Source organism: Chaetodon auriga, chromosome 15 (assembly GCF_051107435.1).
Source record: "Chaetodon auriga isolate fChaAug3 chromosome 15, fChaAug3.hap1, whole genome shotgun sequence".
NCBI lineage: Eukaryota > Metazoa > Chordata > Actinopteri > Chaetodontiformes > Chaetodontidae > Chaetodon > Chaetodon auriga.
In genome coordinates this window covers 712899-740203 of record NC_135088.1, presented here as the reverse complement: position 1 = coordinate 740203, position 27305 = coordinate 712899, and the positions used below count along the sequence as shown (strand labels likewise).

The 27305-nt window shown below is 43.8% G+C and overlaps 2 protein-coding genes across 2 annotated transcripts; both read left to right on the top strand.

Moving 5' to 3' along the window:
- Positions 1–987: 987 nt before the first annotated feature.
- st6gal1 (ST6 beta-galactosamide alpha-2,6-sialyltranferase 1) lies at positions 988–20713 on the top strand. Its single transcript, XM_076750241.1, has 9 exons — positions 988–1252; positions 2538–2628; positions 11183–11389; positions 11947–12315; positions 12423–12687; positions 13278–13375; positions 14046–14147; positions 14254–14428; positions 14561–20713. The coding sequence occupies exons 2-9, from the start codon at positions 2617–2619 to the stop codon at positions 14830–14832; spliced, it is 1500 nt and encodes a 499-aa protein (XP_076606356.1). The 5' UTR covers positions 988–1252; positions 2538–2616; the 3' UTR covers positions 14833–20713.
- Positions 20714–21467: 754 nt separating this feature from the next.
- LOC143332961 (uncharacterized) lies at positions 21468–27020 on the top strand. The gene is made up of 2 exons (XM_076750845.1): positions 21468–21612; positions 23625–27020. Exon 2 carries the CDS (start codon positions 23796–23798, stop codon positions 26508–26510), a length of 2715 nt encoding a protein of 904 aa, XP_076606960.1. The 5' UTR covers positions 21468–21612; positions 23625–23795; the 3' UTR covers positions 26511–27020.
- The last annotated feature ends 285 nt before the right edge of the window (positions 27021–27305 follow it).

Sequence of the window (27305 nt, the reverse complement as noted above, 5' to 3'; positions counted from 1 at the left end):
TTGTGTACTTTTTGTATATATTATATGTTGTAGTTATATATTGTGGATCTAGAATATGACACACATTTAAATATGAACAATATTACAGTGCTGGTAGAATAGCATGACAGCTGTGGTGAAACTGACGATGGAATTGATAAATCAATCATTCATACAGGGGACAGGTTGGTGTTGTGGCAGAGATGCCCTCTGCTTTGTGCATCGTCGTCTTCGCTTCTTCTCTGCAGAGACATTGCGTGTCTTGCTGCTGCAGAGAGATCCGTCAAGTTACACAGATTTAAGGAGCAGAGAGCCGGATATTAGGTGGTCATCCTTTTCTTTCAAAATAAAAAAATACAAGTACTACTGTGAAAGCAGAAATGTGCATATGGAGGTTCTATACAGGAGAAAGCACTGAATATCTGTATTAAATATGAAGTAAAATTACACCAAGTGAAATGTATCTAATTCTGTAATTAATATGTTCTGTTGACAGATCATTCGTAAATTTGTAAAATACTAAACAAAATAGAAGAAAACAACAACAACAACAACAACAAAATAAATGAATTGTGCACTGAAAACACAGTTAGACTAAAGGGAAACTGGAAGCAAAAATTTAGACCTCTTCTTTCCTCTAAAATTACTCAAGTTGAAGAATTTGAATTGTTTTGAAAGGAAATTCCTTCTTTGGTGGAACAGCTGCAATTTATTGGCACATAAAGGTTGAGAACCCCTGATTACAGCTGTGGCTATCTTTTGACTGTTATGTCTTTCATTTCTTACTTTAGTTTATTTGTGTGATTTAAACAGTGCTATTCATGTTCTTTACATCTTGTGTGTCTGTCGATTGTGTGAAATTGATAAAACTGATGAAAATCAATTGTACTACCTACAGTACTGTCGCTATTTTAACAGCAATTAGTTCAATAGGTCAAGAAGAAAGTAAAGCGCCACTGCTCGGAGCTCTTAATTTGACAACCTCGACGGAAGTGGAACTTTCTCCTCGTCGCTAGCCTGACGCTCGGTGGCGGCGCTGCAGCCTGTGCGGTCACAGAGAGGAGGACTTGCTCTGGTTCACACGTCTCCAAATGCCACCGGACACCGACAGCGGCCTTGGACCGGACGGACGAACAGCGGAAGCACCGCGACGCATGGGACTTTCCGAGAACATGGCGGCGGGAACAACAACCTATTCGGTACCGTGGCGACGATAGATGAGAGCAACGACGCGGTTGGCGGGCTGGTAACGGAGGAGCATCACTTTACACAGGTCAACGAATATCCGCGTAACACCTTAGCTTAAGACAGATCAGACAGAGATAAACAGACCTATCTATCTGTCTGTCTATCTATCTATCTATCTATCTATCTATCTATTCATCCATTCATTCACTCATCCATTCATCCCCATCATGTTTCTGTAATGATCCTGTGGTGACTTGCATGATCTCTGATGATGGCCTGCCTATAAAAACATCTACAGTATCTTATGTGGCATCTGTGTACTCATTAACTTCCTTGATTAATTGCTATAATTCAGTAATTACCATGTGTACTGTACACACTGTGCAGCACAATCTCATATTAGGCTATAAAATATACAGTTAGTATTTTTAGAAGAATTTTTCCCATCCTCCCTTTCCCCCTTCCTTTACCTTCTATTAATATCCCCCATTTTTTTCTACCTTCTTCCCCTTTTCTCCTTTTCTTTATTTTTTTCTCTGATCATCACTTTCTTCCCTTCCTGTCTGCAGGTCAGCTCAGTTCAGATCTTAATTGCCCCACAGGAGGAAATAAAAGAAGCATTGTAAAAACAATAATAATAGGAATAAGACAATTGTAGGAGATCAAACGTGCAGATACTATACATGCAGTACAGAATAAGATATAGATAAGGTGAAGGGAATCGAGGGGCAGATTTTGGTGTATTATAGTTAAGAGCATTTACTGAACATGGGACGAAGGAAAAAATTAACCTGTTGCTCCAAAATTTCAGAAAACCTTGATGTCAGACTCCCTGAGATGCGCGATGAAGGTTCTATGGATGCTGCGATAATCATGTTTACAGCAGAGGAGGAGGTGCAGAAAGCAGCAGATCATACGCGTAACTCCTGGAAGTTGAAGGTCAACAGTGATAAAACTGATGCGACTGATTTGGTATTTGGAAAAGCTGATACTGGCAAGATGAGAGAGATTAGAGATCTGTCATAATGAATTATAATGGTTAAGATTTGCCATACAAGCACGCCTTCAACTGCCCAAAATATGTGTTTAGGTGCAATATTTGAGTAAATGTACTTCCACCACTGGAGGGATGCAGAAGCTTCAGCAAAGTGTTGTGACATTAGTGCAAATAACAAGTGAAACTACGTTACATGCTTCTAATGTGTCACTCATCATGATCACTTGTGTTGAGCTTTTATTTTGAAATTTGTGGGTAGGAGCTGCACCAGTGTGAGCCCTGTGTGTGTGTGTGTGTGTGTGTGTGTGTGTGTGTGTGAGCATCATCCCATGCAGATAGCTGACGGTGTGTATATATATCTCTCCGTCCACAGAGGCGATGAGGGGAACCTAAAAGCAGCAGCCGGTTTCCAAGCAACAACAACAGCAACAGAGCGTGCGGTACCACACACCATGGGCTACAAGGTAAGCTCAGCACGACTCACCACGCCGAGCAGCAGCTCGACCACAAGCTGCGCTCCCTGTCCACCCTCCACGTACGTCCAGTGTGTGAGATAACAGTCCCAGTGAAACCATCAGTCAGTATTTGAAAACTCCAGCGGCTCGCACCTCAGAAATGTGTGTTTTGGATGTTGAAAGCCTCCAGATGACTCACAGCTTCAACAGTAGTAACAGTTACTGGAGGTGTCATGATTCATTCACTGCGCTGATACACCTACAGTAGTATGCACGATGCAGATGTAACTACAAGCATCTGCTGAAAGAAATGCTTGAAAACAGTCAGCTGGGAAGAGGAAGCTCAGGACTTGAACTGAAAACAGGCGCTGACATGTCTCTGGTTTAAAAATTATTGAGTGTGTGCTGAAATCATTTGACATTTATTTGGAAACTGTCTCAACAAGCTGCCACATCTCTCAGCAATTGAAAACAACTGAAGTCAGTCCTGCATGAAACTGGACAGACACACATTTCATAGTTACAGGCCTGATTCTTTGCTCAGCCAATGGGACTGTTTATCTTGTACTACTAACGAATTTCACAAGGAAATATTAGCTGACTAGACACTAAATAGGTGGATCTCAAAAAAGCATTTGATACCATTGATCTTGGCTTATTCCTGAAGAAAAATGTGGAATTAAAGGAGTGACACGCTCCTGGTTAAGTATCAATATGTTCAATTGATACTCACAATTATTGCAGGTTAGCTGTGGTGTCCCTCAGGGCTCAGTGTTCGGCTCATTATTGCTTTCATGAACGTATTTTTATTTGCAGATGATACTAACCTATTTTGTTGTGGTAATAATGTGATGCTTTTCCGCTTCAGTTGCATTTATAACTTCATGTGGTGAAATCTGAGAAATGCCTGTAAAACTAAATCAAATCCAGTTTTCACAGTTGAAAATGGAGCCGTATGAACTGTAAATTGAATTTACGGAGCAGCTGTTGTGAGGAGCTCTGCCCAGCCCGTGAACACAGTCGTACAATCTGCTCTGTGGCTCCGGAGGATCTTCATCTAATGAAATAACCCCGGTGATGTCATAGTGATGGTTATCTGGAGACTGTAAATCCATAACAGAAAAGCTGCATTACAAACTGGATGTGGAGTTTGAAAGATGAGTGATGGTCGAATTAAAGTCTATTGAATAATGCATTCTGGGAAATGTAGGATATGGAGTTTATGGAGCTTGACTCATACCGTAGATATCTTGATCCACAACTATTTGACTGATTGGTGTTAGATTTGGTGCAGATGTTCAAGGTGCTCAGAGGATGAATCTTAATGGATTCATCAGGTCAAATGCATTTTATTTATATTCAGCTTTCAGAGCACTCGAGGACACCTCACGAGACCCCACGTAGTCAAACGGGTGATTCAGTGAGTCGAATGAAGAGGATCTGAGAGCGTGTGTAGACAGAGTCCGGAAAGGTACAAAGGACTCGGTTATGAAGGGCCTTAAAGGTGAGAGGCAGAAACTTGAAATCGATTCGGTATTTAACAGAGAGCCAGTGAAGCCGCTGAGGAACAGCAGTAATGTGATCCATGGAGGGAGTTCAGGGAACGATGCGGGCAGCTGCATCAGGAGACCAGAAAGGATGGAACTGCAGTCGTCGATACGGGCTGCAGTCGAGGTGTGAATGCTGCTAGGTGTTAGCAACAGACGGAGAGGCTCAATATGAAGATCGGATGAAAGCATGCAGACCGAGACAGCTTGGTGATGCTTCAAAGACGACGTGCGGACTCTTCACCTGACGGGAAGGAAAAACTTTGGAGTTGTCTAAAAACTCTCAGGTCCATCCGAAGTAGATTAATTACCCACAAGAGCAAGTGTTAGCATGCTTAAATACTGCGCTAATGTGGTATATGTTTTTTATATCAAACATATTCCTCAGAGTCGGATATAAAAATCAGAGAACGTTTTGACGTCACTGTCGAACTTCTAACGATAGCTCCCCATGAGTGTGCTGACACGGTCGTGACGTGGCTGCTCACCATGAAACATGTAAAGCTCTGTGCTTTGGTTCGGTCTGTTGTGCTGATAAAGAGATGCACATCAACACACCTGCAGCCGTCGGAGAGTCTTGACGCACATCATCCACCCGCAGCGGTGCAGCACGGTCAGGCGCGTCCCAGCCCTCAGCCCTGCAGAGAGGCAGCAGACTGATCGACTGTACCCTCCGTCCTCCGTCTATGTGTCACAGCACAGACTGCGTGATGCAGCCAGTGTGTGTGTGGCTGTTGATGTAGCGCGGTCACCTGCGGTCTGAGTGCAGCTGAATAGGTTGTCAGCACTGGAGTTAACGCGGCAGCCTCCACCCGTGAGGATCTGCCCTGAGTTGTGCATCCTGCATTGATTCACGCTGCAAAAGAAACTTCCCGTTACTCCAACTTTGGATCAATGAAACCTTATTCTGAGAGGGTTTGCCCTGTTTTCAGCCCTGCAGTCACACACGTCTGTGAAACCAGTGTGGACACATACAAACACACCGTGTACACCTCCTTTTTACAGTGGACTTAATATCAGATCCTGCTGAGCTGCCGGTGATGGTGTCTTTGCAGCCATTTCGTGCCAATAATCCTGATATCGCGTCACAGAAGTACAGCTAGGATGCTGGGATAGGATGCGTGAACAGGCTCTCTGTGGTGCTTTTGTTCTGCGGGTAGCAAATCGATATGGATGCTTCATGTATCATCAAGTTTTGGGGGCTTCCAGGTTTCAGCGTGGAGGACAGCCTCCCCTCTTACTTTGTTTGTAGCCACCTCTTTTTTTTGCTATGTGTTGTATTCACGTTATATCTTACACCACATTTTTAATAGTTTTTCATGAGAGTCAGTTTTAAAAAGCAGAGAATTATTAATCAGCTGAACATTTGCAGATCGGTCGGTTCGTGTCTGAGCAGACTGAATCGATTCTCAGGCTTTTGGTGTGTTTGTTTTCTCTCTTTTAAAGTCATAATTTCTACTTTTCTGCCATACTGGGAGACAGGATGTTCAGCTGCAGCTGGATATTCGTCTCTGATGCCGAGGCATAAATGTCACACTGCCGACAGCAACCAACCAATCAACCTCTGTGTGGCTTGATTCAGAGCTTTGCTGCTGCTGACACATACATAACCATCTAACTCCCTCTCACTCCACCAGGCCAGATTAAAACTCTCTCTCTCACACACACACACACACGCACGCACACACACACACGCACGCACACACACACACACACACACACACACACACGAACAGATACTGCAGACTCACACACACTGCAGCATCACACACACTCCTACCTTTTAATCTTGAGTAGTTTATGAGTCTGTAAGTCCATACATAATACACACACACCTCTGGCTGCCTGTGTGTGTGCGTGCATGTGTTTCTGTCCCAGTGAGGCTTTAAACTGACTACACACCAGCTCCTGGGACCTCCTGTCACCGTGGCTCCTCACGGGTCCAGACTGAACCAGGCTGGAGTTTGGGTAAGGGGACTGCATTATGTCGATGGAGTGGCACGACAGGGATCATGATGCGAGTGTGTGTGTGTGTGTGTGTGTGTGTGTGTGTGTGTGTGTGTGTGTGAAGGGATTTAGGGCAACATCTTTAAGCAGATATCGGGTGACACCACCATCTGTCTGAGGCTCTGAAGCTCTGCAGCCAGCAGTGCTGCAGTTATGCTGCCATTACATTCATTCATTCATTAATTCATTCACTCAGAGGAGGAGGAGGTGTCACACCCTCCGGCAGCCATGTTGAAGGTCCACAGATGTACGAGGAGCAGCTGTGGTTTTCTGAATTCATTTCAGCTTCAGGTGATCCACACCTGTAATGTGCTGATATTGACCAAAGCTGCAGATCTTAAAGGGGCTATCGAGGATATTTTAGAATAACGATCTGTGAAATGACAACGTAAAAGCCTGCCGCGCCCCTCGGCCTTACAGAGCTTTAATGTGAGTTTCAGGTCATCGTTTATCTGTGCAGACACAACTCTACTGTTCTGCTTCACTCTCGGTGTTCTAATAGCATCGTTTTCAGAGAAATCTCTGTAAAAAGCCACTTAAGACGAGCAGCAAACAGCAGACAGACGCAGTCAGAGACTAGCTGGTGATCATAGTGGAGCACGTAGAAGCTAAGGAGCCAGATATTTCCCTCAGGAGATGGTGGAGACCAAAAATAGAACTAAAACAGAGTGAATACTGGGCTCGGTTACAGCCGTTTGTTCAAACTATCAGCTAAAAACGTGACGATGACAGAGCAGATTTTGAGTGCAGGTGATTAATTAAAAATGAAATAAACTTATTTAGCTCAAAGGGGGAACCAGTCCGGGTCGCAACAGCCCTGCTTAGTCAGATATGGATGACATGTGTATTGATATTCATCAAAGAGGATGCAGACAGCTCCTTCCTTCAGCTGAAGCGAAGTGGAAGCAGCTGTTTCCCTCAAAAGCCTCATTGAAATCTGTTCACTTTGTTTGATTTCAGCTGGAGGTGCAGATGGTCTGAACCGGACTCAGAGGCTTCATTTCAATAATCTGATGAAAGGAAGCCACTGAAGTCCTGTCAGAGTTCATCACGTCACGCTGCAGACGTGTGAGTGTTTGCTGAAGTTAGCTTTGCTGTGACACAACCTTTTACTGCTCCAGCCTCTTCGTTCTCTGCATGCAGCTTTTCTGTTCTTTTTAGCAGTTTGGTGAAAACCTTTGATTTCTTGAGCTTTGAGGACGTTGATTTGATGGACAGTTTTTTATCATTTTTTGGCATTGTTAAAAATCTAAAGCTGAAACAATCGACGTTGATTAAATAGTTACTTATTACAGAAAATCAGTTTTGATAATTGTGGCTCAGACGTTCATTTTCACCAAAGGATGAATCCTCATGACCTCAGTGCCGCCTTCAGGTCAAACTTTGCGTTTGTATGTAATAGTTTGGTCGATATACTCTCACCCGACGTTCCTGATATTCTCCTAATATTATGACACTCCGCGTGCTCCTTTCCTCCAGATATTGCTGTCGTCCTCATGAAACCCGTCAGGCTGCAGTTCCCGCTGTGGCTCTCGGTAGAAAAACGAGTTGTTCAGACAGTAGCTCAGATCAAAGTGGGGCTGTGTTGTCCTTCGTGTGGCAGCAGTGTGTCAGACGGCACAAAGTGGAGCTCAGCGCTCGTATTCAGCCCCTGGCTGTGTGCATACCAGCTGCTGCGCGTGCAGACGTAACACAGCAGGAACATGCTCATCTTATGCGTTCCCTGCACTCGCGTGCAGCACAGACGGCCATCATGTGAGGATCTGCGCTCCGCAGGGTCTGATCTGTGCAGTGGTTTCGGTCGTTCCCTTCCTCCTCCGGTCATTGTGGAGGCCACATTGTGTTGCAGCATAACCTGAGCTCAGGTGGCTGTTTAATACTGAATTCAGGGTTGGGCAACGCTTACATTAAAACACGTCTTTCTTCAGAGTCACCGTCCATTTTGTGTCTCTTATCCAGGTAAAGGTCATGTTGGCATGAGGCAAAGCAGTGTAACTCAGACACAGTCCAGCTGCTTCATCCAGCTCCTCCTGGGGCCTCCTCCCAGCTGACCATGCCTCCACTGGGAGGCCTCTCCTCTGAGAATTGTCCCTTACAACGGTGGAGAGGTTTTTGGGTCATTTGTCATGAATGACAGCACACTTCACAGTTATTTGGGGTAAAACGATAGAAAAAGGAAACTAAAACATGACGTGAATATTGTTCTGTGCCTTGTTTTTCCTCGAGTTGGACACCCTGCAACTCTCCTACCTGCATTCTTCTACCTGCTGCAGGAAACGCTGAGTCATGTTAGACCCCCCCCCCCCCCCGCAGGCATTTATGTTGGCTCAGTGATTACGTTTCACTGTTTTTGTGAGACTGAGCCTCACTCTTCAGCACTAGCTCAGCCACAGGGCTGAAACAGTCTGTGGACGTTTGGTGATGCCTGGCACAGCGTTCGGTTCGCCAGCTTCAGTGCAGGATACCTCAGATCACCATGTTCAGCCCTGTTTCTCTTCTCTGTCTCACGCTTGCTGAGGGATATTCATGCTCTAAGGTTTGGAACTGCAGTCGGCATAATTTGGGTGCTTTGTAGACGTAAACAGGAAGTGTAATGTTCCACTCTGGGCTGTAATGTGTTTTTTTTAGCCTGTATTTGAGTGAATGTAACCTATAAATAACTAACACTACTTTGAAAAGGTATCATGGTTTTGGTTGTCAGTTTTCGTATTTCCTGTTTTATGTTGAAAACGTTTTCCTCGCGTGTCATCTCGTGCTTTACTTCCTGCCTTTCCCCACCTTTGTGATTGCTGATTTATTTCACCTGTGCCTCCTCGCTCCTCCCTCTCCAGCGTCCGTGCCAGTTACTCCTTTTACCTCGATTGTTTCAGCCTTTTTGATGGTTTGCGCCTTTTCCTTGGATTTACTGGCCTGTTTAGATTTATTGGATTTGCTCTTTGCCTGCGTCATCCTTCCTGTAAGCCTTTCTTTAATAAATAGCTTGAACTGCGCCTACCCGGACTTTGTAGTCTGCGTCTGGAACCAACTCCTCACCTCCTTGTTTTCCCTGAATGTGAAATCGTAGCGAAAGGTGATGATTCAGTGTTGAAGTGCTGCACTTTTAATGGCCGTCATGATGTGTGGACATTTATTTACATCTTCTTTGAAAGTGTAAGTTACACTAGATCTAAAAATGTCCTGTCTGTGTTTGAATCATGGGCTTGGACCTGAGTGGCGGCTCTCAGGTGCATTGTTCCTTTAGCGTTAGGGGATGTTGACAGTCGGGCACTGGAGTTAAACTGGCGTCATGATCTCTGCTGCTGCAGCTGCATCTGCTGTCCGTGTTGATAAAGTCCGCTCTTGACCACCTGCATGCACCTCACACCTGTCCCTCCACAGCCTGACGTTCACCATGTTTCCTCTCAAAACAAACTCAGTTTCAGCTCCACTGCTGGCAGCAGTTTTATTCTTTAATCTTGTTTTCGTCTGTGTGCTTTCTAACATGGAACTTACTTCCTCTTCGTGATGTCATCCACGGTCAGTGTTAAACCCACACTGTTGACCAGCCTCATTTATTTCCATTCAGTGTGTCGGCTGCACAAACATTGTGCGATGAAGGTCTTCATCCTGTGATGGACTTCCTTCTCTCTGTCCTTCCTCTTCTCTCTCTCTTTTCCTCGTCATCTTCAGGCCTCTCTCGTCCTGCCTTCACTCCTTTATTCCCGTCTGGCCTGTCCTCTGATGAATCAAGCCGTCTTCCTCCTCCTCCTCCTCCTCCTCCTCCTCCTCTCTGCTCTTTCTCCCTGATTTCACTCATTGCCTGGGGCAGTGATGGCATGCTCCCATGTCCTTATTCTTCATTGTTGTTTCACTCACTTACTTACAGTATGAGGAGCAGGGATTCAGCACGAAGGCCTCTCTGCTTGTTTGTTTGTTTGTTTGTTTGTTTGTTTGTTTGTTTGTTTGATCCTGTGAATGAAGTAGCCCCGATTAAAGCTCGGCTCAGTCACAAACAGAATATTTTCTCACATCTCGTGGTTTGCAGCCATGCAGGCAGTTTTGGTTTTCGGTCTGTGGATTATTGTTAAACTATGTCATGGAAATAATTGCAAAGCGTTTTGTTGACTGGTGTCTGATTGGGAACAAAAACAGGAATTTAAAGGATTTCTAAATGAATGAATCCATCAACAAATAGGTCAAATTAAAAGCCAGTTCAAAGGGGGGGTCCTATTGAAGCGTTTTAACAACACAAGGCCCAAAGTGTCACATAAATATGAAATAAAAAAAGGAAAATGGAAACACTGTTGTTTACATGTTTACAGCTCTACTCTCGTTATGAGAGGGAAGAAGATCCTGAGAGCTGCCATCAAACGCCCCACCACTCAGGATTTCATTTACACTCACATTAACGAAGTAAAATTAATAAACAGATATTCAAACCTAGAAAAACTGACTTTGGCATTTGGGGCACAACTTCGACATCTTTTCACCTTTCAGGTTGTTTCCACCTGACGGACAGAAGCCCAGCACTCTCTCTCTCTTTTAGCTCTGTTTGGTCTCCTGAGGGAGATCTCTGGATTTTAGCTCCACTGTGATCACCAGCTCGACGCTGAGCGTGTTGAGCAGGTGGTTTACTGAAGGATTTTAGCTTCTCGTCTGAGAACTTGTCTTTGTTTTCTACCTTTCAGGCCATAACACCAAAGCAGTGAGCTAAAAGAAGCTGAAGCGTTCTGTCGAGCTGAGGGGAATAATTCAGTGTCTGAGCATTAAACGTACCGTCACTCTGATCCATTGCATGATCCGTCGCACACAGCAAATACGCCGTTTTAACTCAGTTTGTTATCCAAAATGGAGTCAAGTAGGAGGTGACGTGTGGAGACATTCTGGATTTGGCCCCATAGATAGGGGCCAAAGGCAACACTTGAATGAATAGGAACAGATTCTGTGCCGTCCCGATTTCATTTGTCTCACACAAGAAGTTGGGATGACCTTTCCGGACAGTCGCCTGTGAATGTGTGTGTCCTCCGCAGATCCCCGGGGCGGCGATGGACAGAGTCAGCCTGCTGTGGCGTCTGAGGCGTCGGGCTCGCCGTGGAGCGGTCTGCATGGCCTTCTTCTGCATCTCCATGGCTCTGCTCTACGCCCTCTGTGCTGAAAACAGCGTGCCCGTCACAGACGCCATCTTCGGGGTCCGGGCGCGAACCCGGGCTCAGCCTCGTGCACATTCTGTCATCAAGGTCTGTCGCTATGCTTCACCGTCAGCACAGCTGCTTTCAGGTGTTAATGTATGATTTTATCAGCTGTTGGAAGAGAAAAATAAAACTGGTTAAAAATACAACTAAACAATGCATCTTTATATCTTCATCTTTCACATGAAGATCAGTTTGGTCGTTATGGTGAATACTGTCTCATCATATTTCATATTTCAATACATTCTGTATGATTTTGGAGATTGAATGAGTTGACACTTGTTATTTGGAAGCGATGAGCTCCCAGACTAAATAATGGAGTCAACACAGACGGGCTGAAAACTGCAGTTCCTCAAACGGCCACTTGAGGCTAACTCAAAAAGCCAGCCAATCCCCATAGGCCCCCGTATTAAAACGCCCAGAAATAAACAAAAAACAGTGTTAGGTTAGTAAGAGTTGCACGTTTAAAGTGTTCGACAGCAGTAAAATTCAAAATGTAGAAAATAACACAACTTTTTACGTGTGACATATGATGAAAAATAAATTCTAACTCATATTTTGAATAAATATCTTATATGGATGTCATCGTTCTTCTGACTCCACAGGTGCTGCGAGGCGGAGCCAAGCCCATGTACATCGACCCACAGAAGCTCCCAGGTGTCGTCCCAGGTGACCCTCACCGTCCAATCCCTGTCCTCTCCTCTCCAAACCACACCCACGAGGCCGCGGACTCCACGCCAAAGCGGAGGCAGAGAGAGCGGGAGCCGTCCGGGTTTTTCTCCCGGCTGCTGCCGCGCCCCTTCGTTCGTGCTCTGGAGACCCTGTTCGGAGGTCGGCGGAGGGGGGAGCTGAGTGGCCGAGTGGGGGACGCGGAGTTCTTCGGGCCTCACGGCCTTCTGGGGGAGGTGTGGGATGACGAGATGTCCAGTAGCATGCTGGGAAGCAGACTGAGGAAGGTGGTGCAGAATTATCAGGTGAGAGTTTATTATTCAGGGAAGCATTTGACGAAAGAAGGCCGAATTCTGACATCATTTTCCAAACACATCATTGATTTTTTGTCGTCGTCTGGTGTTTCCGTCAGGCGATGAATAAGTACGGAGTCGAGTTCTCTGGCCCCGGCGGCGTCTCCAGCAGGCCCAAGCTGAGCGGTCCTAAGCTTCTCTGCCAGCTGAAGGACAAGGTAGAGGTCACGACCTTGACCCCTGACCTCCAGCCCTTCTCGGCGCTGCCCTGGGCCGCCCAGCTGCCGCTGAAGCAGCTGACCTCTGACCTCGGGCCGTACAAGAGCTGCGCTGTGGTGTCGTCCGCAGGGTCGCTCCGCTACTCTGGACTGGGCAAAGAGATCGGTGAGATACTTTGACATCAGATCAAGGTCGTCCATCACAGGAGACTATTTTGTCTCATAAACCATCAGTGCATAACAAAAGAACAGACAGGCTGAGTTTAGATCCTCCGCCATGTTTCCGGTCTGTTTTTAGTCCATTGAAGATCATAGTTTGGTTACTTTCACCAGAAACCACCAGAGCTTGTAGCATTAGTGCTAGCCACCGCTTACCAAAAACATCTTTTATGTGTAATGTCCACATTAACCTGCTGTCTGCTGCATGGGTGGCGCTATGTCCTCTAAGTTATTACTTATATTTTCAGCCAAGATGAAGAATGCGTTTCCGTTTTTTTCTGCTGATTAGAGGCTCACGTCTATTGATGAAACATGACTCCTTAACACATACGACCTGTTTAATTCAGTTCCTCTGCAGCGTTTATCAGAAGTCTGTGAGGCGACACCGGACAGGAACATCTGGACGTCTTCAGTGTCACAACAGCTTCTACTTTAGTGTTTAGATGCAGTTTATTTACGGACACAGAAACAGACTGTTGCATCAGTACCTCAGAAAGTTTCACTTCTTCTCTTCTGTTTTCTGTTTGTACATCTCAGACTCTCACGATGCCGTGCTGCGCTTCAACGCGGCGCCCACCACCGGCTACGAGAAGGACGTCGGCTCCAAAACCACGATCCGCCTCATCAACTCGCAGGTAAGCACAAAGACGTGTCTGTACCTTACAACACGCTCCATCTGACTTCATACCGCATGTTCAGACAAGCGAGTTTTGATACCAGAATAAGAAAAAACACAACTGAAATCTGAAATAACTTCATCGAACAGCTTCAGGTGCATCACCAGCTCCTTCTGGACGAGAGCCGACCCTGATCCACACGTAGTCCAGGAAAACCTCCTCAGAAACCCACTGCACAAGTCCAACTTTTGTTTTTAGTAAAACAATTGATTCTTCGTCAGCACGACTGAAAACATGCTGATGGTTGCTATGGTAACAGTTTGGCGATGATGCTGCTTTCAGCTATTTTTGTCCTCACGCATGCACACGATTTAACAGAGAAAAACTCTCACATCAGGACAAATGATCCAAGAGTTTCTACGTTTTAAAACAGCACGTGTAGGTCACAGATCAGACAGTGTTCTGACATTATTTGACATTTTCACCTGTAGATACTTGAAGTTTTTAACGTTTTAAACTTAAATTCCAGCCTCAGATTCAGATTTATTCACCCCAAACTAAATTAACAGGGTGTATGATGTTGTTAAAGATTATTTAGATTAATGCATGAAATGAGATATTAGTGAGCGTCACTGTTATCAACAAGATTTAATGCATTGTTTCTAATTCATTTCTACCTGTCGTATAGGTGATGGCGTCTGATGACCACCGCTTCCTGTCCAGTTCTCTGTACAGCTCAGGTGTTCTGGTGGCCTGGGACCCCGCCCCCTTCTCTGCTGACCTCACTCAGGTAACGTTTACATCACACCTTGAATGAATAATGAATGAATGGAAACTCGCAGTATATTAAGATGTTTTAATAGAAGCCTTCATGATTTGTGCCCCCCCCCCCCCAGTGGTACAACAGGACAGACTACCCCATCTTCACCCAGTACCAGAGATACAGGAGGCTTCATCCCATGCAGCCTTTCTACATCCTGCATCCTCGCTTTGAGTGGCAGGTCTGGCAACGAATACAAGACAACATGGCCGAGCCCATCCAGAAGAACCCGCCCTCCTCCGGCCTGCTCGGTACGAGAAACGACAACTCTCTCGCCGCTTCCTGTTCATGATCCAAAAAAACGGAGGTGAAGAGGAAACACGGTAGAGTTCAGTGAAGAACACGCAGTCGAGTACAGTTGATTGTCTCTGTTTCCTCTCCAGGCACCGTCCTGATGATGTCGCTGTGCGAGGTGGTGCACGTTTACGAGTTCCTGCCGTCCCACAGGAAGACGGAGCTCTGCCATTACTACCAGCGCTTCTTTGACGCCGCCTGCACGCTCGGCGCCTACCACCCTCTGCTGTACGAGAAGAACCTGGTCAAACGGATGAACCAGGGCTCCGACCGCGACATCTACAGCCATGGACGCGTCATGCTGCCTGGATTCAGCAAGCTGAACTGCACCCGGGATGACGGAGGTGCACCCAACCGCTGACTGGGAAATACAGAAGCACACAAACTCACACACGCACACACACACACACACACACACACACACACACACACACACACGATGCAAAGCTGAACCCTGCATGACGACGTGTAACAATGAGGACAGACGCATGAACACTTCATACTCACTGCCAAACCAAAAGGAACGCTGTGCCACTCACGATAAATATTACATGCTGTTCTCATAGGCAGTAAACACTGAAACACACGTTTATTTGTCATAGCACTCACACACACACATTGAGAGATGTGCCTGTCGTTCACACACACATACAAACCATATGAGATAATGTTCATCCCTGAAACCTAAACTAACTCTAATGTCAGCCCTCAAAGGACCATACCACTGTTTTTCAGCCACTTATCGTGTGTTTTCCAAAGCACAGTATCAGATTTTAGGCAGATTTCCTGCCTTGCAGACAAAATCTGCTCCTGCACACACTCGACACTTGTGGGAAATTTATGAAGCCCACATATATAAAAACAAGCAGTACCACAAAGCAAGCAATGAACCACCCATAGACAACAATATTAATTTAATAACATACCCAAAACTACTTAACTCTGGGAGAAACTGGGGACTATTGTAGTGGGACTATTTTCAGCAGCGGATGAATCCACATCTGGTGCTCTATTCTATTTATCTCCTTTTTGTTGTCAGCTCTCACACGTCTGAGCATCCGTGAATATTTTTGATTTTATAAAATGATCTCCTGTTGCAGCCAAACAGTTATGAAGTAGACGGGCTGGAAGCACGTGGTACGCTTTGGAAACGTGTGGTTTGTTGGACTGAAACAAGTAAAATCAACAGCATGGTCCTTTGCTTTAATTCTGATCTTAATCTTAAACTGACAAACACTCCATGACGCGGACCTGTGCAGGTGAGCGCCTTCACATGTACATACTGTAACACATCAGTCATTCCACTGTGAGGCGCCGCGCTCACTCCTTCACCTCCATCTTTAGCTTTCCTTTGGATTGTTGCTCGGACGGCAGCTGTTTCACTTTGAGCTGTGTTTTCAACCTGCTGTGGAGGGAATTCTGTTGGTTTTTTGTTTGACGGTAGGGTCTAGATCAGCTTCTGGATCAGTTTTTCACTGCCGATAGCTGCTTCGCTTACATGTGATCATACTGAGGAGCGATCTCATTCGGCTCCCTTTGAAAACTTACAATCAGTCTGTCTGTGTGAACAAGACAGAGAATACAGCTGCTTTGCTTTAGTTTCGGACATGTCTCCTGTGGCTTGAATTTTACTTTTTGGACTTTTCTACGGCCCTATTTTCAGGGCTTGAAAAGCACTTCTACAAGCAGCAGGATGTCTTGGCTTGAAGTGATTGTATCTGTTCTCTGAGTGTGCGAGAGGGAAGTTTCCTGACTGTGAGTGGTGGCGTGAAGAAGTGTCCTAACACAAAGGAGCCAGAGTACGCCCACATTGAAGTTGGTAGATTTTAAAAGGCATCATCTTCTCCCTTATAACCGCCTGGTGTTTGTGACTAAACTATGATATCTTCAGTTCTTAAAAAAAAAGCATTTAGTTTCCTCAAAAAAGAAGCTCTTAAAAAGTCTTAAATCGTGTCTCTCGGCTGCCGTAGGCGCTGATGTTAGTTATGAAATGTGTGTGTATGTGATCGCAGGCTGTCAGGAGACGTTACACACCTGTACGCTGGAAGTGGGATTGTTGTGACAGTGGATTTGGCTGCAGGAATCTGTTTAATCCTTATTTCTGGAGTTTCATGAAAACGCTGTCAACGCTGCGGCTGCGAAGCTCGTCAGCTCAGAACGAACGAGGGAAGATTTGAGCTAAAGCTTGAATGAATTCATTTTTAATGGGTTAATATGGCGCTCCATTTTCTGCCACTTGTCCAGGTCACTTTAATGTAATTGATCATATGATTATGGAAGTACTAAAGGATATGTATAATAATAAACAATTCTAGGCCTTTTCCTTCATAGTTTAATACTTTGGGGGATATTACTATAAAACAGCTGCGATACTGCGTTCAGTTTAGTTTTACAAGTATTGAATTTAACTTGGAAGTTAACAAGATGTTTTGTTGTTTGCCAGCTAAAAAGAGGAAGAAGATTTGGCTATTTTCCTTCTGTTAAGGTGTTTATGTGCAGGTAGAGATGACCTGGAAACAGTGCAAGCACAAATCTAAATAGGAAGCGAATGTCCTTAATTCATGACACAACATGATGAAGAATTCAGTAGGATATGGAGACTCAAAGCCCAGTTTGATTACACCCATGTCAGAGTTAGCTCTTAAATAAGACACATGTGACTCACGGCCTCTTGAGGTGTATTTCCCCCCCATCTTTAGCCTCTTTGCTAAGCCAGGACCCTCACAGAGATGAAACTGATCCCCGTCTCCTCATGTGGTGAACAGAACAAGAGGAGTTCACTGAAAAGCTGGACTGCTCCTTTAATGAAGAAGCCTGAGGAGTGAGTGAAGTGGTCAGAGAGCTGATGAATGTCTCCACATCACACACACACACACACACACACACACACACACACACACACACACACCTGGGTCTGTTACTGAAGGAAATACTGCCTGCGGACGATCCCCAATAGTCTTTTTATACTTCTTACCTAGTGTATATATTGTAGCGGTAATACCCGGGAGGACGGTCCTTAGCGTGATTCTCAGCTGTGAAGCAGATCAGAGTTTTATTTCTACAAATGTTACGACCAACATCCGATTCTTTTGTGGTTGTTCAGAACAACACAGTGCTTAACTGCAACATGTCCTCAGAAAAGTGGGTAAACCATGCGAAGGTAGCAGCTTGCTAACGTAGGCTAGCTGAAGTGGATGTGTGTGGTGGGACATAACAAAAGTGAGCAACGTGTTTGTAGTTCTTTCTCTCTCTTTTTTTTTTTCTTTGGCTTTTTTTAATGAAAAATGTCAATTAGTAACCATAAAATGTGTATATTTATCATGTTTACTGTACAGACGTTGCCAGCTAGCTCCACTGGAGGCTTGACTCATTTCACTGGCTAATATAAACTTTAGTTTTTCTTTTTCTCTCTGGGAAAGAAACTAGTTTTGCAAATGGAAAGCTAATATCACAAGCTTATAATGCAGCAGCCCTAAGATATCAAAGGTGGACTGTTAGCTTAGCTGATCGTACAAGTTCAAAGTAGTCACATACATCCGCAGCTATTAGCTTGTTAGCTAAATGAATGTGATCAGGAGCTTTGACCAGAAGTCCTCTTTGTTGGTCACATTTTCCAGCTCTGTATCTGCAAACTGTTTCAGGAACTAAAACTCCAGTCTGCTCACACATCTGCATCGCTGTTATATCCTCAGTATTATCACAACAACAGCCTCCAGGGTATTATTACTTTTATTCTATTATTACCAACGCATGTGTACCATCCCTGAAAGCTTTCTCCAAAGTAGTGTAGCAACAGGAGAAACAAGAACACGCTGCATCTCTGATAAACAGAGAAATTAACCGCATGGCATGAATTCAGCTTTTATCCCTACATTTCTCTTAACTGAACGTGACCGTTTATGTCAGACATGCATATTGTTATTAGCATCACGGCTTGTGAGCCGGGTCGTTTGCATGCAAACAAAGAAACGAGCCTGGATTACAGAGCGAGTGTGATGCTCCTGGACGATGGATGTTATGTGTGTCTAAAACACCAGATTCTTCTCCAACGAGAAACAGAAGCCTCACTGGTTTAATATCTGCTGTACATAAGGGTCTCAAAATAAGTCTCTGTCTGTGTAGATGGATAGCGAACAGTGTTCCATTGATTCAGTGCAAAACTCAGTGGCACCATCGTGAAATCTCACAACAGAATATACTGGATTTCAGTGATTTACAGAGCACATCTGTATGTTGTAGCAGACAAACATGCAAATGAATATTTGTTGTTCTGAATGAAATGTGTCAACAGCTCTTGGATGGGTTGACATGAAAAATGGTGAAAGTAATCATGACCCTCTCAGGATGAATTTAATAACTTTGCTGATTCTCTGTTTTTTCCTCTAGCGTCATCATCTGGTCAAAATTTCAATGTGTCCAATATTTTGGTTTATGACCAAATACAAAAACAAAACTAATGACATTCCCGTCAGCCTCAGCTGTGCTTTTATCGAGCAAATGTTGGCATGCTAACACGCTATGGTAAACATTATACCAGTTTAACATAGCATGTTAGCGTTGTCGTTGTGAGCATGTTAGCATGCTGACGTTAGCATTTAGCTCCAATGTGGTGAAGTACAGGCTAGCATGGCTGTCCAAACATAACTCCCAGAAAACGACCTTGTCTTGGAGCCAGTATGACGATGATGCTGCCATGTGGGATCTGCTGTGTGCTTTGTACCTAACGGGAACTTTGGAGACGACAGGAGATAAACACAGGACAGTGGGTGGAAGTGGGGGTCAGCCAGGGCCCAGTAACAGAAGTCCTGGATCCATTAAAGAGTTAATTTTTCTGAAGACATGGAGTTTGTCCTCAGTCTGAAGCCGAATGAATCAGAGCTCGACCGTTCTCCGACAAGCAAAACGCAGCCGCTGTTGTTTTTTCTAATCGTTTCATGTTTTTACCAGGACTTTATTGTTTATTCAGGAGGAAAACACTTGAATAATTGATGTCATTGCATTTCAGAGGAAAACTAGGAGAACATTTTCTCCCTATGCAGTTGCACTCTTGTCCTAACTCCTGCTCATTTAATTCAGCCGTCAGCGTGCGCTCGTGTGAAACCCTTTGACATTTTCTTTTAGCTTACGGATGCACTTCTTCCTCTGCTTTGCCTTCATCCTTTAGGTTTCTGAGAGGGTTGGTTGTTAAGCTGTTTGCTGTGGTTTCGTGTGCTTGGTTGTATTTATAATGCGGTTACTTTTGCTTTCATCTGCCCTCGAAACGTACCACTGCCTTTTATGAGCATTTCATCAGGTAACCTTCCTGTAATGGAGTTCAGTGAAACAAGTGTAAATGCCAAATGTACAGTTTGCTCGTTCCGAAGTGAAAGGTGTCCAAATCATTAGCTTGTGTTGTTTTTATTAGCTTGTGCTAGCAGCATGGCTTTGGGGATGATTTCACCAGCTGTTGAATGGCTGCCATGACATTTTGTACAGTGGATGAATCCTGATGACTTGGTGATTCTGACTTTTCCTCAAGCGCCACCATGAGGTTCACACTTGTGGTTTTGTGAAATATCTCAACAGCTATTGGATGGATCACCATGAAATCATCAAATGTCATCATGAGGTCAAACTTTCAATGTTAACATCCCCACTGCCTGAATATGACGTTTCACATTCACACGGGCTGTAAAACACACTTCATGGCTCTAAACTGTGGGCCATGATCCTGCTTCTCTGGTTTCATAACTGTGCATTATTAACTGCATGCGTCAGATTCAGTTTCCAAAACCAGTGCTGTAAATGTTTAAGTCAAGCATCTGCTTCTGTTGGATGAATTATTCTGATTATTAATGTTGTATTTTGAAGATTCCTCATTGTGTTACAAAACCGTTAGTGAACTGTTTACATGATGTTTGGTTAATGACTTAATGTTTTAGGTGTTGCGTCCACCATTTTATCTGTGTGAGCAGGAGTTTGTGACAGTCTAGAGTGAAACACATCTATGTGGATGTTGGGATGAAGAAAATACATGTATTTAAAACTTTAAAACTGAGGCCGTCGGTCAATAAAGAACTGACAACAAAAAGGCTCCGGAAATCATTCGTGAAGAGAAGATATTCTACGGAAGATTCAAGTGCCAAATAAACAAAGAAATAAAATGAAATACAATACACGTTGTTATCTGTATTTCCATTTTACACATTCACTGTCATAATTAAATTAAAAACATATTAAAAGGCATTTATCTTTGTCTCCACATGAAGGAAATATATATCATTACACTGTGAATTGAATTTCACTCTTTTTCCTTTTGATTTGTTTTTATATTGGCTTTTTAAATCTTCCACGTACTTCAGATTGAAGAAAGGGGAGGCCGCCTCCTGCTGGTCAAACTGCCGCGAGACGTTTTTAATGCTGGAAACAATTCAAAATAAATTATTAGATATCTCAATATATAGATTAACACATGTATAAGGACAAAATATATATATAAATTGTTTGATTTACAAAATAACAAAATGAATGCTGATATAAATATTTAATTCAATAAATGAATGAAGGCATTATATTTTGTGTTTTTGACAGACTATTAAATCCTGCATCAATTAGGCTGTAAAACGTCTTCAACAAGCCTGTTGTTCTAATTTATTTATTTTGTTTTATTTTTTAATCGTTATGTTTATTCTTATTTTATTTTATTTTTTATGTTTCTTATTGTGTGTTCACATGAATGTGTCTCACTCTTTCTTGTACTCAATTAACAAAAAGAAAGAAAGAAAGAAAGAAAAACTCCTCGTGAAAGCACCTGTGGAAAACACGTATACCAACAGGAGATTGATTGGATGTGGTCACATGACTGAATACCTCGCGCCTCACTATGATTCATATTCATACATTATAACATATTAAAACAGCTAAATAAACTTCATATATTGTCGTCACGCCGCATATTGACGCTTTCTATGAAGAATTAACTGTTCGTTATTGTAATGTGACGGCGAAATTTCCGACGCGTCCGCGAACGCGACCCTCAGGGGGAGTTCACGTGTGTTGCAGCGCTGCAGCATCTCATGTGAAGTCGTGCTTTATAAAACTTTATTAACACATATTAACCGTCCTAAATCACCGGGGTGACCGGTTTGTGCTGCGGTTTTTGGTAAGAGCTCATATTTAACCTCTGTGTGCTAAACGTTTATGAATGCCAACGCTTGCTATAGCAACCTAATGTTAGCTTTACCCCGACAGGCTAATGTTAGCATTAACGCCCGTTTTTGGTTTGTGTGGCTCTTCGTAAACAAGTCAGGATGGCCGCTTTTAACACCGCCGCTAACTCACTGTTCAGCGGTTTAACGCACTGCCCGCAAGTCTCACATTAACGGGAGTATTTTGGGCTGGAAGCGAGAAGTTGTGTTTGTCTGCAGCAGCCATTTTGGTGCGTCCAAGTGCCATCAGTAAAAACGACACGTAGCTTCTGTCGTTGAATCGCAGTACCTACTCAGAGAAAAAGTAATTTTCAACGTACGTACATATACATATATCACAAAATATGTATACTTGAAAATGAAATTAATGTAAACATAGATAAATTAATAATCGAATTAGAATAATTAACTAGGGCGAGTAAACTGTTAAAAACCTTTTTGTTCAAAGAAGATGTTATTTCAATGTTTCTGAAAACAGAAAATAAGGGTTCTGTAACTGTAAAATTTAAATTTATGCACGTAGGATTCAGCTAGAAGTAGAATGGGTTAATCACAAGAGTCCTCTCTCCTAATATCAGTATAAGTTAAAAGTACAGTTTTTCAAGTTAAGGTCAAACATGGCGTGTAACAAACAGTTAATTTACCTGGAAATGATCATTTTTCAAGACCTAGGAAACTGACAGCGTGTGTTAAATGTTCAGTTTCTGTGAACAAAAAGAAGATTGCATCTCACATTTTTTTTAATAGTTGCCTCTGAAATTGTAGTAATGTGGAAGTATAAAGTCGAATGAAATGGAAATACTCAGGTACCTCCAAACTGTACTGGAGTAAATGTACTTTGGTCCATTCCACCACTGTGATTCACCAAAGGTCAGTCTTATTAGTAAGTCATTGTCAGCTGACTCTTTCCTTTAAGACCTGATCCCAGAATTTTACTCCTTCACCCCTCAAGCCTTCGCTGCTCAGTTGATACCATTGACTATATTTGACTGACATCTAGTGGTGAAGGCTGTGTACTACGTTACATCACCTCAACTGAGCAGCTTTCACTTTTTTCTCTGTGGTGCAAAGTGACCCAATGAACCCTGATTTTCCCATTATCTTCCTCTTTTTAGAAGCTTTGAAGTAACAAATCTATTTAGTATGAAGCATCACATCTAAAGTACATTATCAGCTTGTTGATGGTGCGTTATATTTCAATATTGGAACTCGTGAAGTATTCGTGTGAGTTTTGTGAGACTTTTTAAAAAGGAGGCCACCAGATGATGACATGATGTTTATTTTTCTTAAAGCAATGTATCGCCAAACAAACACTCATGATGCGCTCTCATTTTTTACACCAAGAGGATCAAAAAGTCAGCATTTTGAGTCAACTCAGTGTGGCCTGTAATTAACTATTATCATTGTCATGTAATCTTATAATAATACTCTGATAATCCATTTAGTTTAGAAAATACCAGAGAATTATGGAAGGTAGTCATCACAGTTCTCCAGAGTCCAACGTGATGTCTTAAAATGTCTTGTTTTGTCCAAACAGCAGTCCAAAAGCCAAAGATATTTAACACCCAATGCTATCAGAAAAGCAACAAATCCTCACATCTGAAAAGCTCGACATGGGGAACAATTGGATTTTTGCTTCTAAATAGCTTCAACAATGAATAAATTCTCCAAATTGTTGTTAATTGTCTGTATTAATTGATATGAGATGGATGACAGTTCAGTTTTTTAGGTCTGATAGATTCCAAGGTAACCAGCATGTCAGTTAAATTTACTGTATTTCAGTAAGTTTATTGAAGATTGTGATTTTCCCATTTACCCTGGTATTTTTGTGACAGTAATCGTAGCATTGGAAATCCAGCAAGCTGATCCCACGGCTCCAGTATTTAAAGGTTTTAGGATGACAAATGCTCCTGCTTTGTTCACTAACTTAACTAACTTAGACCCCATGTTCTGTCTTTACTCGCAGACTGAAAGGATGTCGTAGTGATGCAGTAACAGCAGGTGATGTTTTCAGCTGCTGTAACTGTTTTCTCTGCAAAGAGGTCGACTGGGAGTGTTTCTGGATCTATTTCCTGAGTTGTCGTTCAGAACACAGACGTTCAACGCCTTCTGTCAGATTTGGGATTTGGACGTCAGCATGGACGGCAGCGATGACTACATCTGGCGGCGCCGTATCCATCATGGGGTGAGGCATCAGAAATGTGCAATCCCGTTCCCAGAGTCAGTGGAAATCGGGTTGGAGTTCAACGCAGCATTGGAAAGGAAGGAAAAGTTAGATCCGTGTCTGCTAACGAACGCTGTGATGCTGGAACTTTGTGACTTTGCCAAAACTGTGACCAAGTCCGAGACGTACTTCTTGTTCGAAATGCTGGAGTTCAACTTTGACCTTGGCGTGGACACGGACAACGACATGCAGTGCTATGAATACGGAAGACGAGTCCACAATAAAATAAAGCTGCTGAAGGAACAAATCAAGTTTAAACCCCGTAGATGGAAAGAACCATTTCTACTACCAGACAGAAACGCTGTGATGGAGTACGTTGGCTCAGAGCAGTCGGGACGTTACTACCCTAAAAGGAACAAAATCGTGGATAGTTCAGTCCTCACTGACGGCAGCAAGAACAGCCAGTCTTCAGGGAGTCAGAAGAAGGAGGCGAGTGGAGCTGTGAGCAGTGCCTGCATCACGAAGAAACCAGGAGGAGTCAGGTCAAAACCAACAGGTGATGCTTACCCCTGCTGCAAAGAACTTGGTGTGACTCTGACTGTTGGATCAGATGACACCAAACAGAAACTAGACCCAGATCTGCTCACCAATGGTGTGATGATGGAACTGCTCTACTTTTCCAGAGTGCTTTGTGGAACACAAACTGGCATAGTTCACGACTTGGTCAAGCAAAATTTTGGTCACGAGTTGGATAAAATGCAGTTCCGTATGCAAGTATCAAAGCTGTTGGAGCGAAAATATGCCTGTGTAAGAGCCGAGGACAGGGACGCTTTCCGAAAGGAGCCCTTTAAAGTCCAGACCAAGAAACAGCAACAGAATCACAAAAAGAGAAAAAGCCTTGACACAAATTACCAAGAACTGGAAAAACTGACACTGGCCAGTAAGAGAAGGGGAACACTGAGGCACAGGAACATTGATGCACGAGAAATATGGCAGGATAGTGACCTGTCCTACACGTGTCCAGTTGATTTCGAGACAGAAATGCAGTCAGATACGGAGGTCAAACCACAAAAAATGAAGCTTGAAAGCTGTTCGTCAGGAACATCTGCAGAAACAAAGTCGGCAGCGTCTCTGGATATAAAGCATGAGGAGGAGGAAGTTGTTGTCTCTCCCGTGTGGCCTCAGACTAATGGACACAGCTCTAGTTCAGTTAACCTTCATCCAAAGACTCAAAAAGAAGTCGCAGATATGTTTTTTGAACATAAAAATGAGGACATAAACGTGAAAACACTGAAGCAGAAGCTGTGGATGAGACGTGCTGTTCGCTCAAAACAAATCCTGAAGTCCAGCAAAGTGAATGACCTGTTCGCCCACTGCAGGAGGATATGTTTAGATTTTAACATTGGCTCAGGCAACAAACAGAGCGTGGATCTACAGCTCCTCACCAACTGCGTGTTGTGGGAAGTCTATAGATTCGCAGCTACGATGTCAAAGAGTTTTCGCAGTTTCTTTTTTGACATTCTGGACAACAACTTTAAGCTTGTCCTCCAAGATGAGCTGCATCAGCGCAATTTCATCTATTACATGATAACAAAAGAAAAGGTTCTTCAGAACCACCCTGCTCGACAGGAAATGGAGTTTCTCAGCAGCCCCTTTCAGTTCCCGGAAGTTTACAACATGGCTGACGTGACCAGTGATTTTCAGAGTGGACAGGACGCGAAGACAGAGCAGCCGACAAAGTGGGATTCACCAGCTCAGGCTTCAGACCAGCAGGCAGACATGGAGCTCCACCCCTTCTGTCAGAAGCTAGGTCTCAACCTTTGGTCGACTCAACGACGTCCGGCGAACCGAAAGCTTGATCTGACCGCCCTGACCACTGGCGCTGTCCTCGAAATTTTTAGCTTTGTCAGAGAGCTTTGTGGAACTCTCCGTGAGTCAGTTAACGACATCCTCGAGCACAATTTCGATCTTGAACTTCAAAGTGGTGTGACCAAGGCCGCACAGGTGATCCAGAGATGGTACACAACACAGAAAAGCTTCATGAAAAGGCAAAACGCGTCACCAAAGATAAACAAGTGGTTGAACATGGTTGTGCCACTGAACGGTCGCCCACCGCTCCGTCCACAGCTCCGTCCACAACCACCACCCGACACCCAGCTGGAGGATCTGTGTCCCGAAGACTCGAAGCTGGACATAGAAATGCAACCTTTCAGTGGAAATGTGCGACAGGTGAAAAGAGCCAACGACTATCACACCTGCAAACAAATAGGACTGGACCTCGACGTCTGCTCGAAATCAGAAGCCAAAACCAAGCTCGACTTGCAAGTACTGACCAGAGGAGTCCTCTTAGAGGTGCACCAGTACGTAGTACAAAACTGCCAGCAATACGTTCCCGCTCTGTACGCCATTCTGGAGTACAACTTCGATCTGAGCCTTCAGGACCATCGAAAGGTGGAGTTTGCTTGCTCCATCGCGTCACAGGTGATAGCCATGGCAGGAAAAAAGGGCAGGAAGGGAGGTTATCTGAACAAAGTGTTTGAGTTGCCCTTCGAGGCGTCAGAGTCGTCACAGATCGTCTGCAAAGAGGAGCCGGAGGACGGCCTCAGCGAGCTCCACCTCAACGATAACCTGGACGTGATGTTTGTCAGAGAACTGAAGCCCGTCGACATTGAAGTCGAGATTGAATAGAATGTCCTTTTCTCACTGTGGAAAGTCAGTGTTCAGATTAGTCCTCAGAGAGCCACCTCTGTTCCAGCTAAATGACTTGAAAATATCATCGTAAAGCATGAAGAATGTGGCCCAAACAAGTCGACTGTATCAGAAAAGTGTCGCTCTGTGGACAATGAAACCGAATGAAGTGTCTGTTTTCTTTCTGCCTCGGTGCTTCGAGTGACTCATCCCACTTTGTCTGCCCACGATGAACACATAAACGCACACATCAGCAGTCATTAAAGTGTTAAAAAAAAAAAGGTGAGGGAAGTGTGTTGTACAATTACTTCATGTACAGACCAAAAGTATTTCAGTGAAAGTGAAGGATGGGAGTTTCTGCCAGAAGCAGCTGAATGCAGGTCGTGGTGTGGCTGATACGTGTGTGTGTGTATTTCTGCAGGCTGAACCTGCAAGTTGTACAAGTTTTTGATTTTTCATACATTCTGTTGTCAGAAGGTTCTGCTGCAAATTAAAGTGCCTTTAATCTTCATTAGATTCCTGTATTTTATTTTCTTCTCGTTGATTCAGCTTGATGTCACAGCATGAGAATATGTTCGACCCAAAATCAGAATCTCACGCAAACCTGTTCTTACCTGCAGGACCTGAATAAATACACAGGTGGGAAACATTGTTCACACCTGCAGAAAAGTTTGTAAAATTCCAAAATACCAAACACCTGGGACATTTCCAGTTGATCTACTCTGATAAAAGTCTCATTGTAATCATCATAAACTGCTGCTTCGACTTGAAACCAAACATTAAATCAGTAAGAGG